The sequence below is a fragment of the Vipera berus genome (assembly GCF_964194415.1).
Source record: "Vipera berus genome assembly, chromosome: 1".
Taxonomy (NCBI): domain Eukaryota; kingdom Metazoa; phylum Chordata; class Lepidosauria; order Squamata; family Viperidae; genus Vipera; species Vipera berus.
The window spans coordinates 2,894,675-2,910,110 of record NC_138202.1 but is presented as its reverse complement, the minus strand read 5'-3'; the positions used below and the strand labels follow the sequence as shown (position 1 = coordinate 2,910,110).

Genomic DNA, 15,436 nt, shown 5'->3' with positions numbered 1-15,436 from the left:
TTCCATTTGAGTTAAACTGCTTGAAAAACATCTTCATGCCATTTTTGAGAGAAGGTAGAAGAAAGTGCTTCCTTTCTCCCTTTTCTCATTTGCCATCTCCTTTCCTTTGCAGCATAGCACAGTTTATTATATGTTATCCCTCTTCACATTTTATATTCCGATCATTCCGCCGGGGCCTGAAGACCTGGCTCTTTGAGCTCCCGGGCCCAGGCTGAGGAGAAAATTTTAACTGGGGTTTTTAAGTGTACAGGGTGAATTTAATATTTTTAACTGGTTTTTAACTTTTGTATGTTTTGATTTTTAATTCCCTGTAAACCGCCCTGAGTCCTCAGGGAAAGGGCGGTATACAAATGTGATAAAATAAATAAATAAATAAATATTCTTTTTTTATTTTCTTGTAAGATTCAGTATTCTTGCCTGTTTTATGAGCTTGGCTCTGCAGCTTTCCACAGGCACCTGGGTGATGTAGGGCTTGGGAAGATCTATTCCACTCTGATTGCAAGGTGACTTTCTAGTGGATGTCTGGATTCAGACCCAATTCTCTGGCTCAAATGAATGGAGAGTCTTCTCTGGAAGCAGCATATGGATCAGTGTGCTCTGTTTCCAAAAGTTGCTGAGACATCTGTGCAGGGCTGACTCTCCCAGGAGAGGAAGTACTAGTCAGACAAAGGCATGGAGAACAGAGGATAAAAAGTGGAGAAGTGAAATGGTGGTGTGGGGGGGATAGCTTGCAGGCAATTTGAAAAGACATTAAGGTTAGCTTTACAGATGTAAAATGGACAGATCAAACCCACTTAAACACATAGATTAAAGGAAGAATGAAACTTTTCCTGTAAATGAACTTTAAACATTCCCTCCTGAAAAAAATGGGCTGTACTTACAAGGAGAGAGGGGGAGAGAGAGAGAGAGAGAGAGAGAGAGAGAGAGAGAGAGAGAGAGAGAGAGAGAGAGAGAGAGAGAGAGAGAGAGAGAGAGAGAGAGAGAGAGAGAGAGAAAGAAAGAAAGAAAGAAAGAAAGAAAGAAAGAAAGAAAGAAAGAAAGAAAGAAAGAAAGAAAGAAAAAAAAGAAAAAAATGAACACAGTTCTCTTCAGCCTATTTTTGTTGGCCAAGCAAACAGGGTGAGGGTGTTTTCCTTTTGGTGATTTATTTTAAGCAGAATTTCTAGCATAATTTTAAAATTCTTGTCTCTAGGGATTAGAGACACCCAACAGTTAACATTTACCTCAATGACACAGAAAGACCTTGACACACACATACAAAGACAAAGAGGGAAGGAAAAGGAAACAGAACTCATAGTTTTTACACACAGGTCATTCCCACCATAAATCTCAATTGGCTCAAATTAGGGAAGGCACAAATCTTAATAAACATATCATATGGTTACATAGAAAGAGAGAGAGAAAGAAAATGGTCCTATATATATTTGCCTTTTTTTAAGTACCTTTATTTAGCCAAATTAGTTTCCCAGCTTTCTCCCTGAGTAAAGACCACCTTCTACATAATTTACGTGTACACTTCTTTTTCATTTCCATCTGGATGGGTAACTTCTTTTGATCCCAGGCTTTTAACAATCTCCCTAAAGGAGACATCGGCAGGACCTTGGACTCAGAGCTTCCCATATTTTCAGACAAGACTCTGACCCTTGTTCCTCTTACATGCAGTGAGATTCTCTCCTTGACTCTCCTGCATCTGCAGAGTGAATGTCTCTTGGAGTCCAGATCCTCTCGTTCTCTTTTGTTTCTCAGGCTTCATGATGGTTCTATATTTTTGAGCCCTGGACCAATGATTCTGGCCTAAAGAGAGGTTTGAACTTTGGGGCCTTTCTAAGAATAAAGACACTGTTTTATCCTCAAGAGGACTAAAAATATTGTGTACCATTCGTCACTTCGATTTTTCTCTTGTGCAGTACATGCCTTACAATCTGGCTATTCTGTGGGGCTTGGCTGTGGACACTTGGGTGATGCTGGAAGGCCTGACTTGAAGCAAAGCAAAGGTAATTCAGCACCAATCCCATCAACTGGACATACCGAATACCTGAGTTGGGTGTGCATGACACATTTAATTGGCTCCCACGTTTGGGGGAATGAACAGTAAATTTGCCACACAGGTTGAGTTGACCTAAGCTCCCCCAAAGCTAAGATTAAAGCAAGTTATGTGAATGGAGCTGCTTGCTCTTTAACTGATCCAGTTATGGGCATCCTGGGAAAATAGGGAATTTGTTTGCACCTTTGAAAAGTTCCATTCCCAATCTATCAATCCTGCAATTTGTTGATTCAAGCCAAAAGTTGGATCAGGGCTCAGCAGGGAATGGAGTATCTGGAGGTTGAAATCTTAAACTTGCCAAGTTTGAGAAAAACATCTGGGTCACCAACTTTAAAAAATGCTTTGTGTGATCTACAAATCCAATTCTGAAGGCAGAAAAGTTAGCCTGTTGCACTGACTGATCACGATGCTTTATTAAAAATATTGCTTAATAATTATACTCAAGTCTGATTGAGTGATTGATTGATGGATTGACTGACTGGAGCTTGTTAACCACTTGAGTCAACAAGTTTCTAAGTGTATTGGCAGACAGAGAGAGAAGAGGGGGTCTATGCTGCTACTGGTCTCTCTCCCCCCCACCCCCTGCACCCAAATGCTTAGTACTTGATGTAGGAAAGAGTCACATCTCCATCAATCTCTATGGTGCAGATGTCTTCAATAGGGACATAACGGTGGACAAAGTTGAAGAAGGGTTGGCCATTGATGTAAACCTTGAACATGTGGTTGTCACAGTGGATTAAGAGCTGGGAAAAGAGGAAGAATGTTAGTGTGACAAATCAGCACATCTGGATCACCTTTGATCCTCTGGTAAGGGGTTCTGCAGTCCACACCATCCACAGCTTGCATTAAAATCAAAAAGTACCAACAATACATACGAAATGGGGCTTCATTGGGGAGGGGGGACTCACAACTACCACATTGTTTTCTCTTCCTCCCACAAAGCCCCAAGGTCAATGCAAGGACAATTTTCCAGGAGAGAGAGGTAAAAACAGGATTCTGAATGACCCAAAGGTGCTTTCAGATCCAGCTGCTTTTTGAAATGCACCGTTAGGACAACCGTGACCTGGATGATTGAGAATCTCCATAGATTCTGAATGACCTTCTACAGAGGCCATTTCACTCTTCTCCACTAGAGGAGGTATTCATCCCATTAGCATCCCAGAAGCTCAGATTTTAATTCCTAGATCCTGTGCTAGCTGGGAATTATGGGAGATGGAGTCTTACACCTCTGGAAGGCACCAGCGGATCTTTCTCTACTCTCCCCATTGCCTCCCTACTTTCTCACTGGCCAACCAGTCAAGTTCTTTGCTGGAATCCCGGGGTGTCTACACGAGCCAAGTAAAACAGGGACCAGATATCATTTGTATAGCTATGGCTGACATTAACTTTTTTGACTGCCTCCCTGCAGACATCCCTCCTTGCTGTAATCAAAACCAACTCACCTCAAAGAACTGCCCAGGTTGGAAAGGGTTAAAGGGCAAGTCCCTTTCCTCATGTCCCCACCTGCCATACAGAAAACTGTTGCGGACCACGGTTCTTTGTTCCATGCGTAGACTAATGTGCAGAGCAATATCTTGGCCAGCCATAAAATTGATTTGAAATCTATCGAAGAAAGTAGGTGTCTCAGATGACTCTTGGAATAATAATAATAATAATAATAATAATAATAATAATAATAATAATAATAATAATAATAATAATAAGAATAAGAATAATAATAATAAGAATAATAATAATAATAAGAATAATAATAATAATAATAATAATAATAATAATAATAATAATAATAATAATAATAATAATAATAATAATAATAATAATAATAATAATAATAATAATAATAAGAAGAAGAAGAAGAAGAAGAAGAAGAAGAAGAAGAAGAAGAAGTTGGAAGGGACCTTGGAGGTCATCTAGTCCAACTCCCTGCTCAGGCAGGAAACCCTATACCATTTCAGGCAAATGGCTGTCCAGTCTCTTCTTAAAAACCTCCAGTGTTGGAGCATTCACCACTTCTGGAGGCAGGTTGTTCCACTGGTGAATTGTTCTCACTGTCAGGAAGTTTCTCCTTAGTTCCAGGTTGCTTCTCTCCTTGACTAGTTTCCATCCGTTGCTTTTTGTCCTGCCTTCGGCTGCTTTGGAGAATAGCTTGACTCCCTCTTCTCTGTGGCAGCCCTTGAGATATTGGAAGACTGCTATCATGTCACCCCTGGTCCTTCTCTTCATTAAACTACACATACCCAATAAATAAAAGGAAATCTGATTCCTCCCTATCCCTTAAACCAACAGCAGCCTGCCAGATGTTTCCATGGGTGAAGGCTAAGGGAGGGGAAAAAAAGACAGTTCTTGTTCCTCTTTGCAAATGTTTATTGGTTGACTGCTGCTAAGTTCTATTTATCAATTTAGGTATTTATTCACTGCTAAGCTTGTAAGCCGCCCTGAGTCTTCGGATAAGGGCGGGATATAAATGGAAATAAAATAAATAAAAATAAATAAATAAATTTACATTCTGCCACAATCAAACTCTTAGTGAGCAATAAATGAGACAAATACATATGAAAACAAATGCATAATGGGCTGCCAGATGAAGAGGGAGTCAAGCTATTCTCCAAAGCACCTGAAGGCAGGACAAGAAGCAACAGATGGAAACTAGTCAAGGACAGAAGCAACCTAGAACTAAGGAGAAACTTCTTGACAGTTAGAACAATTAATCAGTGGAACTACCTGCCTCCAGAAGCGCTGAATGCTCCAACACTGGAAGTTTTTAAGAAGAGACTGGACATCCATTTGTCTGAAATGGTATAGGGTTTCTTGCCTGAGCAGGGGGTTGGACTAGAAGACCTCCAACAGTTATTCTGTTATTCATATTCAGGAGCAGTCTAACCATGAATAGCATTCTTCTACTGAAGAACAGCTGATCACTGCTTAATGACAATTTGAGTCCAAAACTTTCTTTAAATCCATCTCCTTAGCTAGAGTTCCACAAACTCTTCAACTCATCAATCCCTTCATGAAATTTCATATTCCCCACTTTGGGGAAATCTTGCCCTAAGCTAATAGTCCTTGCTTCTTCTTGTGGCAGTGAGTTCCACAGACTATGTGTGGAATTGAGCCTCCCCTTCCCCTTATCCTCTGGGCTGTCTTTGTGGACATGCAGAAGAGATGGGAAAGTCATATAAAGGAGATGAACCGGGAAAGGTCTATGAAAGGCCCCAACACTGGCATTTTCCTGTGCCAAAGATATACCAGAGCCCTGGTGTCTAACTTGTGAGCAGTGGACAAGTTGGGCTGAAATGTGTGATGCCAGGGAAGCACTGGCAGGTTGGGACCTGTGTCCCTGAGCGCAGAAAGGCACCTGTGCCTGATGGTTACTATTCTATTCTATTCTATTCTATTCTATTCTATTCTATTCTATTCTATTCTATTCTATTCTATTCTATTCTATTCTATTCTATTCTATTCTATTCTATTCTATTCTATTCTATTCTATTTGTTTGAACAAGCCGGCCTGGTCTGATGGGTTTGGGTTTTAATTATTGTTTTTAATGTAATTTATTTATTGTATTTGGGCACTATGGTTTAATCTGTTCTTAATTTTTGTATTTTGATATTTATTGCCCTGTTCACCGCCCTGAGTCCTTTGGGAGAAGGGCAGTATACAAATTAAATTAAATAAATAAAATAAATAAATATTCTATTCTATTCTATTCTATTCTATTCTATTCTATTCTATTCTATTCTATTCTATTCTATTCTATTCTATTCTATTCTATTCTATTCTATTCTATTCTATTCTATTCTATTTGTTTGAACAAGCCGGCCTGGTCTGATGGGTTTGGGTTTTAATTATTGTTTTTAATGTAATTTATTTATTGTATTTGGGCACTATGGTTTAATCTGTTCTTAATTTTTGTATTTTGATATTTATTGCCCTGTTCACCGCCCTGAGTCCTTTGGGAGAAGGGCAGTATACAAATTAAATTAAATAAATAAAATAAATAAATATTCTATTCTATTCTATTCTATTCTATTCTATTCTATTCTATTCTATTCTATTCTATTCTATTCTATTCTATTCTATTCTATTCTATTCTATTCTATTCTATTCTATTCTATTCTAATCACAAAATGCATTTGATAAAAGAGACATAAGACCTTTTAGCATTCTTCGGAATAGAGCCTCGCACTGTGATGGTCCTGTTGGCTCCCAGACCTCCAGGAATGTTACCTGTGTAAGGCACTGTCTGAAATAGACAAGAATCCAGGTTACACTCAATGCCCGCCTCCAACCATGAAGCTGCTAGCTGGGGTCAAGGTAGTTGTAGTCCATAGGTCTTGAGGTGCCAAGCAAGACAGCCACTGTATGGTACAAAAGGCAGCTTCCAGGATCTTCCCCTGAATGGACTTTTCCTGCATCTCTTCTGTCAACCAGGCAACTAATTTTTTTGCCTCAAAAGTGCTGGGTTCAAACAGTTTGTTTGCTTACCAGGGCTGTCTGCTGGGTGTGGTCAAAATAGTCAAGATGGCAGACAACAAAGTCCAGCTTATAGTTTTATGTGCAATGTACATAAAAAAATAGAGGGAGTTGTGATGGTGTCACTGCAGTTGCTCTGTTGACTTTATTGAGCAAACCTTGTGAAAGCCCCTGATTTATGGCATTACAGAAGACTGAGTTTATTAGATCAAATCATTAACCTTGGGTCTAAATGCCGATTTCCCTCTGCAATACATGGGTCTTTCTTTCTACTCAGTCACACTTGTAGTAAGAAAGCCCAAGAGCTTTCTTCTATCCCAAGTTTTTTGTTTGTTGGTTGGTTTAAATAGAAATTTTTCTGTGTGATGGGGAGTAGGTGGCTTTTGACATGGGGAAAAGGGATTTATATTAACCTTCCCCTTAACCATAAAAAACTAACTTTCCCTAAAATATTCCGTTCACTGTTCCTTTCCCTCTCCTTCTTTGTGATTTTAGAGGTTTGATGAACCAAACCAAGCATTAAGCAGTAGGCAGATTACTTAGTAAATTTTTTCCCCCATTTTCTAATCTAGTCCTTTGTGTTCACTATGGGCATAATCTAAGCCAGACATGTCAAACACAAGGCCCGGGGGCCAGATCCAGCCCGTGAAGTGGTTTCATGTGGCCCGCGAAGCCATCCTGGAAACGGTGAGTGAACGGCCCCCACTGCCTTGGCCCTGGCCCAGAGACCCTCCTTCTGCCAGAGACCCCCAGATCTGTCCCACTCCTGCCCAGGCCCCCATAGGCACCCTTGATGCGAACGATGTAGAGCTGGCCACGCCCACCCAGTAGGCCATACGCACTCTAGCCACACCCACCCAGTAGGCCACGCCCACCCAGGCCACACCCACCCGGCCCCCTGAGGGCAACCGCAATGCTGATGCGTCCCTCAATGAAATTGAGTTTGACACCCCTGATCTAAGCCAAACATCAGAAAATACTAGGCTCTTTGAATTCCACTGAATGCACAATACAGGTTTCTCACCTCTTGGTTTCCATCCCATCCCACAAATCAAAGCTAAAATAAGGAGAGACAGATTGGGTTAGCCCACAGGTCTGCAACCCGCGGCTCCGGAGCCACATGTGGCTCTTTTAGCCGTCTCCTGCGGCTCCCAGTCCTCTGCCATGTGCAGTCCCCCCAAAAAAAAGTGGGACTAAAAAAGTTCAACCAATCAATTCAAATATGCAGGGTAGGTGCATATCTCGCCTTGGCTCCACTCTTCAGTTAAACCCTGTTCTGCGCATGCGCGCCTGTACGCCCATGCGCACACATTTTTTGCGGCTCCCAGTTTTTCCTTTTTTGAGGGAACCGGTTCCGAGTGGCTCTTTCACTGTTTCAGGTTGCTGACCCCTGGGTTAGCCAGTCTCATGCTATTTACTGGCAGTTTGGCGGGTCGAATCCCGAGTGCCGCGTGACAGAGTGAGCGCCTGTTACTCGTCCCAGCTTCTGCCAACCTAGCAGTTCGAAAGCACGTAAAAATGCAAGTAGAAAAATAGGGACCGCCACGGTGGGAAGGTAACAGCGTTCCGTGCGCCTTTGGCGTCCAGTCATGCCGGCCACATGACCACGGAGACATCCTCGGACAAGCGCTGGCTCTTTGGCTTTGAAACGGAGATGAGCACCGGCCCCTAGAGTCGGAAATGACTAGCACGCATGTGCGGGGGAACCTTTACCTTTACCTTTACCTTTAGAGTGCAAAACCCATTATCATCTAGTAGGAACGAAATCCAAAGAAACTGTTAACAACTCCATGTTTTTTCTTCTAAAACCACTAGCCCTAGATATCTTTGCCTGCTGCCCCCCCTCCCTTTTTTCCCCCCTTCACATTCATTCACAGTCAGCAAGATAGTTTGCAGCAGCAGCAGCAGCCAAAAAAGCTTATACAATCCTGGGTTGTATAAACCGAGGCATAGAATCAAGATCACGTGAAGTATTAGTATCTCTTTATAAAACCCTAGTGAGACCACACCTGGAATACTTGCAGCCAGCTTTGGTCACCATACTACAAAAAAGATGTTGAGATCTTGGGAAATGTTCAGAGAAGAGCAACTAAGATGATCAAACATACATATGAAGAACGGCTGGAGGACTTGGGTTTGGCTAGTTTAGAAAAAAGAAGAAATAGGGGAGACATGATAGCAGTATTCCAGTATTTGAAGTGTTGGCACAAAGAAGAGGGGGTCAAGCTATTCTCCAAAGCACCAGAGGGCAAGACAAGAAACAATGGTTGTAAACTGACCAAAGAGAGAAGCAACCTGGAATTAAGGAGAAACTTCCTAACAGCGAGGACAATTAACCAGTGGAACAGCTTGCCACCAGAAAGTGTGGGTGTTTCATCACTGGAGGTTTTTAAGAAGAGACTAGACAGTCACTTGTCTGAGATGGCATAGGTTCTCCTGCTTGAGCAGGGGGCTGGACTAGAAGACCTCCAAGGTCCCTTTCAGCTCTATTCTATTCTAAATCAGTTCGTTTTAACCTGGATTGGTGTTGCGGAGGTAATTTGGTCTGTTGCAAATCACTTATTGTGTGAATGCAGGAAACCGATGAAATGTGTTGTATTAACCTTGCAGTGCTCAAGAGTGCCAGGAATTCTGTCATGCTACAAAGAATGGGGAAAAAAAGTACAGCAATTTCATGGTCCAGGCTCTGGGCCTAGATTCTGAGCCAGTGGTTGTCCAGCTGATCCTGTGGAACGTCAGCTTCAGGATGGACAAAGCTAAAGGACATGAGGCTGATCAGTTGCAGGCACCACCTGTGCTGCTGGATCTGCCAGGACAGGAATATATACAGCTTTCCAGTCCCCACACCAGGTTAGTAGAAAAGAGAGCAGAAACAGAGAAAGTCTGTTGGTCTACTTGCTCAGATGGCGGCGCCTGGAATGGCTGCGGCTGCATTGGCTCTTGAAGGCGAATAGTTTTGGGAGGGATAGTAAGGGCTATAGGCCACATGATCGGGAAGATTTTGATGTGTTTGAGCAACATGGTGGAACTAGGGTAACATACGACATACGACCGACAATCTTTGCTGGCCTGGCGAGTTTCTAGTAGTTTTGGAACTGTTGGTGAGACCGTTAAAAGTTGTTGGCGCTGTTTGAATTTGTTCTGCCAGCAGCAAAATCTGACTGCTGGCCCAGTGATGGATTCTATTGCAAATCAGGGCTGTTTCCAGAGGAGGCAGAGGAGGAGAGGACCTGGAGCTTATGGAGCAAAGGAACTGGATGAGGCTGTCGGCAGGCCCAGAGGAAGAGAGAGAGGCTTTTGGAGGAGTTGGTGGCGGCGGCGGCAGCGTGCTCCAGGGGCGAAAAGAAGCAAGGCCTCTTTAAGGAAAAGGTGGAAGAGTCAGGATCAGAAAAAGGAAAGAAGGCGAGGTTGTCGGAATACAAGCGAATTTGAGGGCTAATCCACATGGAGCCCCATTTCCATCTGTCCTGATTGCCATCGTTCACTCCCTAGAGACTAAAATGGACAATGTGAAATTTGAGTGGGCCCCGAACAAGGAGTATATATCGGAGGTGGTGACCCTTTTGTTGTGATTCAGGGTCAGCCTGTGGGTTCGGCAGTTGGGTCGGACAACTCAGAGGAGGAGGAGGAGGAGGGGGTGTTGAAGAGCTTGCTGAGGGGGTTGGACAGCTTGATGAGAGCCCTCAGCCAGGCCCCTCCCATCTGGTCACCACGCAGACCCAGCTGTGTGAGCCTGACAGTGTGGATGAAGATGACCCACAGCTGGCCCTGTTCAAGGACGCCCGACGCAGGAGGCAGTCAATCAGGAGTAAACAGAGGAAGGCAATGGGGCACCTTGGAAGAAGGCAGAGAGAAGCCACACCCTGAACTGTATAAAAGGGGAATGCGTGGGAGGGCTGGTTTGCTGAAGGCAACCGCTTGAAAAGCTCCTGTTTCTTGGTTCGTGTTTTGTTCTGTTTTTGTAGCAATAAATTTGGCAGGCGTAATTCCAGCCTCTTGCCTTCTTGTAAAAGGGGTTGTCCCTGCCTTTTCTGCAGGGCCGGTAGCAGGCTGGTACAGAACACCTTTGAGAGCTGTACACAACGAAATTTCATTTTGATGTATGCCGATTGGTGTACATTCAAAGTGACAATAAAGTTATCATCATCAAAGGAGTAGATTTTCTAACGAGTGACTGCAACTAACTGCATCCTATACAAGTGACTTGCTCTGCCTGTTTCCTTTGCTGGAAACGATGTCTGACACCTGGCTCATGTCACATTTGTGCATGGATTCTTCTTGAACTGACTCTGGACAACTTTTCAGTATATTCCCATTCACAAAACAAACTTTACAGGTAAGTGTCTGCTTCATTTATATTCCTTTATGTGCTGTAAATTTTTCAGCCATGTAGTAAAGTGATAATTTCCCCCAAAACTCACTCTCTCTCTCTACCAGGCTTTGTGTGTCCACTTGTGTGCACCTCAAGCCTCCACCAGGATAAGCAACTGAACACAGCTCTTTAAGGGGATGGTCACCTTTCTTGTGCAAAAACCTAGAAAGATAAGTTTTACTTATGGGGTTTTACTTATGCAGGGACGAATATAATTTTTTAAAATCTGTTTTTAACTTTTGTATTTTTGTTTTTAATCACCCTGTAAACCGCCCTGAGTCCTTCGGGAAAGGGCGGTATATAAATGTAATAAAATAAAATAAATAAATAAAATAATAATTTGCACCAAGCCAGAAATTACACTGTAGCCTTTCTCCGACCATCTTTTCTGGGCGTTTCACGTAAGGTTATCACCGTGTGTCTCAGAATCTGTCTTTTCAGTGGAGAAAGCAACATGAGACTTCTAATCTTCTGACTGAAGAGATATGCTGCCGTTTTCAGCCACTGCACACTTCCTGGGTGCTTGTCTTTTGTTAATAATGATATGCAGGTATCTGCTAAGGCAGAGGTGTCAAACTCAATTTCATGGAGGGCCGCATCAGCATTGCGGTTGCCCTCAGGGGGCCGGGTGGGCGTGGCCTACTGGATGGGCGTGGCTAGAGTGCCTATGGCCTACTGGGTGGGCGTGGCCAGCTCTACACCGTTCGCATCAAGGGTGCCTATGGGGGCCTGGGCAGGAGTGGGACAGATCTGAGGGTCTCCGGCAGAAGGAGGGTCTCTGGGCCAGGGCCAAGGCAGTGGGGGCCGTTCCCTCACTGTTTCCAGGGTGGCTTCGCGGGCCGCATGAAACCACTTCACGGGCCAGATCTGGCCCCCGGGCCTTGTGTTTGACATGTCTGTGCTAAGGCATTCTGGGAGTTGAAGTCACACATCTTAAAACTGCCATAGTGAGAAACACTGCTTCATCCTCATTTGCAAGGGGGAAAGGAGGAATTTTACTAAAATCTACTAGAGTAAATTTTCTCCCTAGTGCTAGTATCACCCCAGGATGAGTTTATTTATTTATTTGTTTGTTTGTTTTGCTAGCATGCACACCCATAAGCGAAGACAACTGAGAACCCAGAAGGACAGCCATTCTTAGGGATCGAGAAAGATGTCTATGAAGAGCAAATGGAAGGGAGGAATAAAATTTGGCAGCTTGAGGGTTGAATGAACTGAGAATCAGTTCCCGGGGAGATCAAGGATCAGAAGGTACCACCCTGTCTGCAATGTTCTGCAAACCATAATGACAGCTGTCATAGGCCGCATTTACGCGGCCGCACTGACAGCTGTCAAATCTGACACATGCGCAGACGCTCCCGCAAGCACACGCGGCCGTTTGACAGCTGTCAAACGCCGCGCATGCGCACACAGCCGCGAGCTGTCAAAACCGCGGCTATCCCACAGCGGCAGCCTCGAGCTGTCAAATACTGACGCATGCGCATTCACCACTCATCTGTCAAACTCGCGGCAACCCCCGGCGGCCGCCGCGAGCTGTCAAAGTTGGCGCATGCGCAGTCGCGGCGACAAGCTGTCAAACACCGGCCGCCCGCCAAAACCAGCTGACAGGATTCCCTGCCTAGTTACCTGCTAAGCGCTGTCGCTGGGGAAATTTCTGCCCTAACAGCTGACTGATTGGCCCCCTGTCTTGGAGGGAAAAATGCGCCCAGCTGATTTGCTGTCCCGTTAGACAGCTACCTATATAAGCACGTTGTTTACCGTTCCCGTTGTCCGGGCTGACTAAATAAACCTGTTAACGAAGACGCGTCTCCCTTGTCCTTCCTGCCGACAAACCACCTGGCGACGAGGGTGGGATCCCGGTACTAGCTGAAGCCACGGGCCAGGAGTGTTGCTGTCCGGTCAACCGCTGAAGTCACTTGCTAAGTCACTGACCGGACAAGCCAACCTACCAGGCGCCCAAAGTACCGCGGACCCGGAATGGCAGCCCTAGGACACATAAGGGAGTTCGACGTCCGGCACCCTGAAGGATGGGAGTCGCATTTGGGCCAGGTTGAGGGGTACCTCCTTGTAAATAAGATCACGGAGGACCGCCACAAGGCCGCCGCGCTCCTATGCCTGAGCGGGCCAGCGGTGTACGATATCGCCGTTGGCCTCTGCAGCCCGGACCCGGTCACTACCATTCCGTTTGCCGAGCTCACGGACCGCCTCAGCAAACACTTCGTGCCAAGGCGGTCCGAACTGTATTGGCGGCTCTCGTTCGCCCGACGGAAGCAGCAGCCGGGTGAAACCACCACCGCTTTCATCGCGACCGTCAGGCACGCCGCCCGCAAATGCCATTTCCCCGACCTGGAGGACCGGATCCGCGATCAAGTTATCGCCGGTCTCCAGAACCCGCGCCTGCAGAGGAAACTTGTGGCGAAGCCCACAATGGACCTCGCAGAGCTCACGCTGGAGATAATGGCATACGAAGATAGCCATCGCGACGAAATCGAGCCGTTTGGCGAAAACCCGGGCAACTCTGTCCATCAGGCCAGGGAGCTCGGCCAGGGGCCGCCGGAGCCCGAATCCGGGGTCGATGCGATCCTCTCCCGCTTCAACCGGATGACCGCCGGCCGGGAAAGGAGCCGCAACCAAGACCGACAATCGGGCCCCAACACGAAGAAGCCGCAGACCAACGCCAGAGCAAAGTGTGCCAGTTGCGGCGGAAGCCATGCCCGAGCCACCTGCAGGTTTAGGAACGCGAAGTGCCACGGCTGTGGCAAGACCGGCCACATCCGATCAGCATGTCGCAGCCTAAACCGGGAGACCCTCCACGACCTTGACGAGATCCCCGCAGGTAGGACAGTCCCTCCCCGCCCTCAACCAAGGGTCATAGGGTCCATATGCTCCTTAACAAAAACCCCCGCTAACAACATCCCCAGAGCCAAAGTTAGGACGTGGGGCAAAATACAGGGAATCCCCTGTGAAATGGAGGTCGACTCAGGATCCTCCGTTTCAATCCTGTCAGGAGACACCCTCCAAAAGATAGCCACCAAAACAAATCACCGCATTCCTATCCAACCCTCCAGGGTCTTGCTGGCAGATTTTCAAGGGGCGCAAATAGATTTAAGGGGACAAGCCGTCCTGAAAGTCGATTTTAAAAAATTCTCAGGCCACTTAACAGCCCAAATAACCAAGCAACCAAGAACTAGTTTAATAGGACTAGATTGGTTTGAGGCATTAGGCATTCGCCTCGAGGGAACAAACCGCATCCAAACCGACTCTTTAGATACTATCTGCAAAAAATTTGCGGATGTGTTTGACGGCTCACTGGGCAAATACAATGGCCCCCCCATCGACCTCAAGTTCAAACCAGAGGTCGGACCAATTAGAATAAAAGCCAGGAAAGTTCCCTTCGCCCTAAAACCAAAAATAGACAGAGAACTAGACCGCTTGCTCAAACTAGGAGTCCTAGAACCCACTGACAGCGGAACTTGGGAAACCCCCATAGTGACACCTGTCAAACCCAATGGTGACGTCAGAATCTGCGCAGACTATAAAGCGACCCTCAACCGCGCACTCAACCCGCATGCGTACCCAGTTCCGTCAGTAAGAGATGTTCTATCAGAAATAGGGTCCGGCTCCATTTTCGCCAAACTAGACTTGGCACATGCCTTCCTGCAACTCCCTGTAACCAGGGAAACCGCAGAAGCCCAAACCATAGTGACGCACAGAGGGGCGTTCAAAGTGAACCGCCTCCAATTTGGCATCTCCGTGGCACCTGGAATATTCCAGGAAGTCATGGAGCGCACCCTCAAAGGCATCCCCGCAGTCTGCCCGTATTTTGATGACGTCCTCATCGCGGGCGATTCCACCCAGTCCCTAGCAACCAGGCTGCACGAAGTCCTCTCGAGATTCCGCGCAGCTGGCTTAAAATTAAAACGTGAGAAGTGCTCAATCGGAGTGCCCTCCGCAGAATTCCTGGGGTACAAAATAGACGGCAAGGGCATTCACCCCACCAACGCAAAAATACAGGCAATACAAGCCGCACCCCCCCAAAAAAATAAAACGGAGCTCCAGGCATTCCTAGGGCTCCTGAATTTCTACCATTCATTTCTACCCGCAAAAGCCACAATAGCAGAACCCCTTCATAGGCTCCTGGACAAAGGGGCCCCCTGGAAGTGGACTCCACTTCACAATGACAGCTTTAAACAGCTAAAACAATTACTTTCCAGCGATACAACCATATCGCACTACAACGAAACCAAACCTCTATGCATCGCCTGCGATGCTTCACCTTATGGCATCGGGGCAGTCCTCAGCCACTCCCTTAACGATGGCACGCAAGCCCCAATCGCTTACTACTCAAGGACACTTTCGAAAACCGAGCGCAATTACGCGCAAATAGATAAAGAAGCCCTGGCTATTGTGGCTGGAATTAAAAAATTCCATGATTACCTCTACGGCAGACCTTTTACAATCTATACGGACCACAAACCTCTCCTGGGCATATTCACATGGGACCGCCAAACCCCGCAAATTTTATCCCCGCGAATGCTTCGCTGGACGA

The 15,436-nt window shown here is 45.8% G+C and overlaps 1 protein-coding gene across 11 annotated transcripts in view; it reads right to left on the bottom strand.

Annotated features, from left to right (window-relative positions):
* Positions 1 to 853: 853 nt before the first annotated feature.
* The window catches only part of LOC308676817 (galectin-9-like), a 74,866-nt gene continuing 60,283 nt past the window's right edge, over positions 854 to 15,436 (bottom strand). For 8 of the 11 annotated variants that reach the window (XM_081342847.1, XM_081342846.1, XM_081342852.1 and 5 more), the window contains 3 exons: positions 6,197 to 6,285; positions 3,487 to 3,646; positions 854 to 2,787 (listed from right to left, as the gene is read on the bottom strand). In XM_081342847.1, the coding sequence (XP_081198973.1) occupies positions 2,641 to 2,787; positions 3,487 to 3,646; positions 6,197 to 6,285 (396 nt within the window). In that variant the 3' untranslated portion in view covers positions 854 to 2,640. Of the gene's footprint in view, positions 2,788 to 3,486; positions 3,647 to 6,196; positions 6,286 to 15,436 lie in introns of those variants that run through there. The other 3 variants (XR_014028368.1, XR_014028370.1, XR_014028369.1) reach the window with 3 other exon arrangements.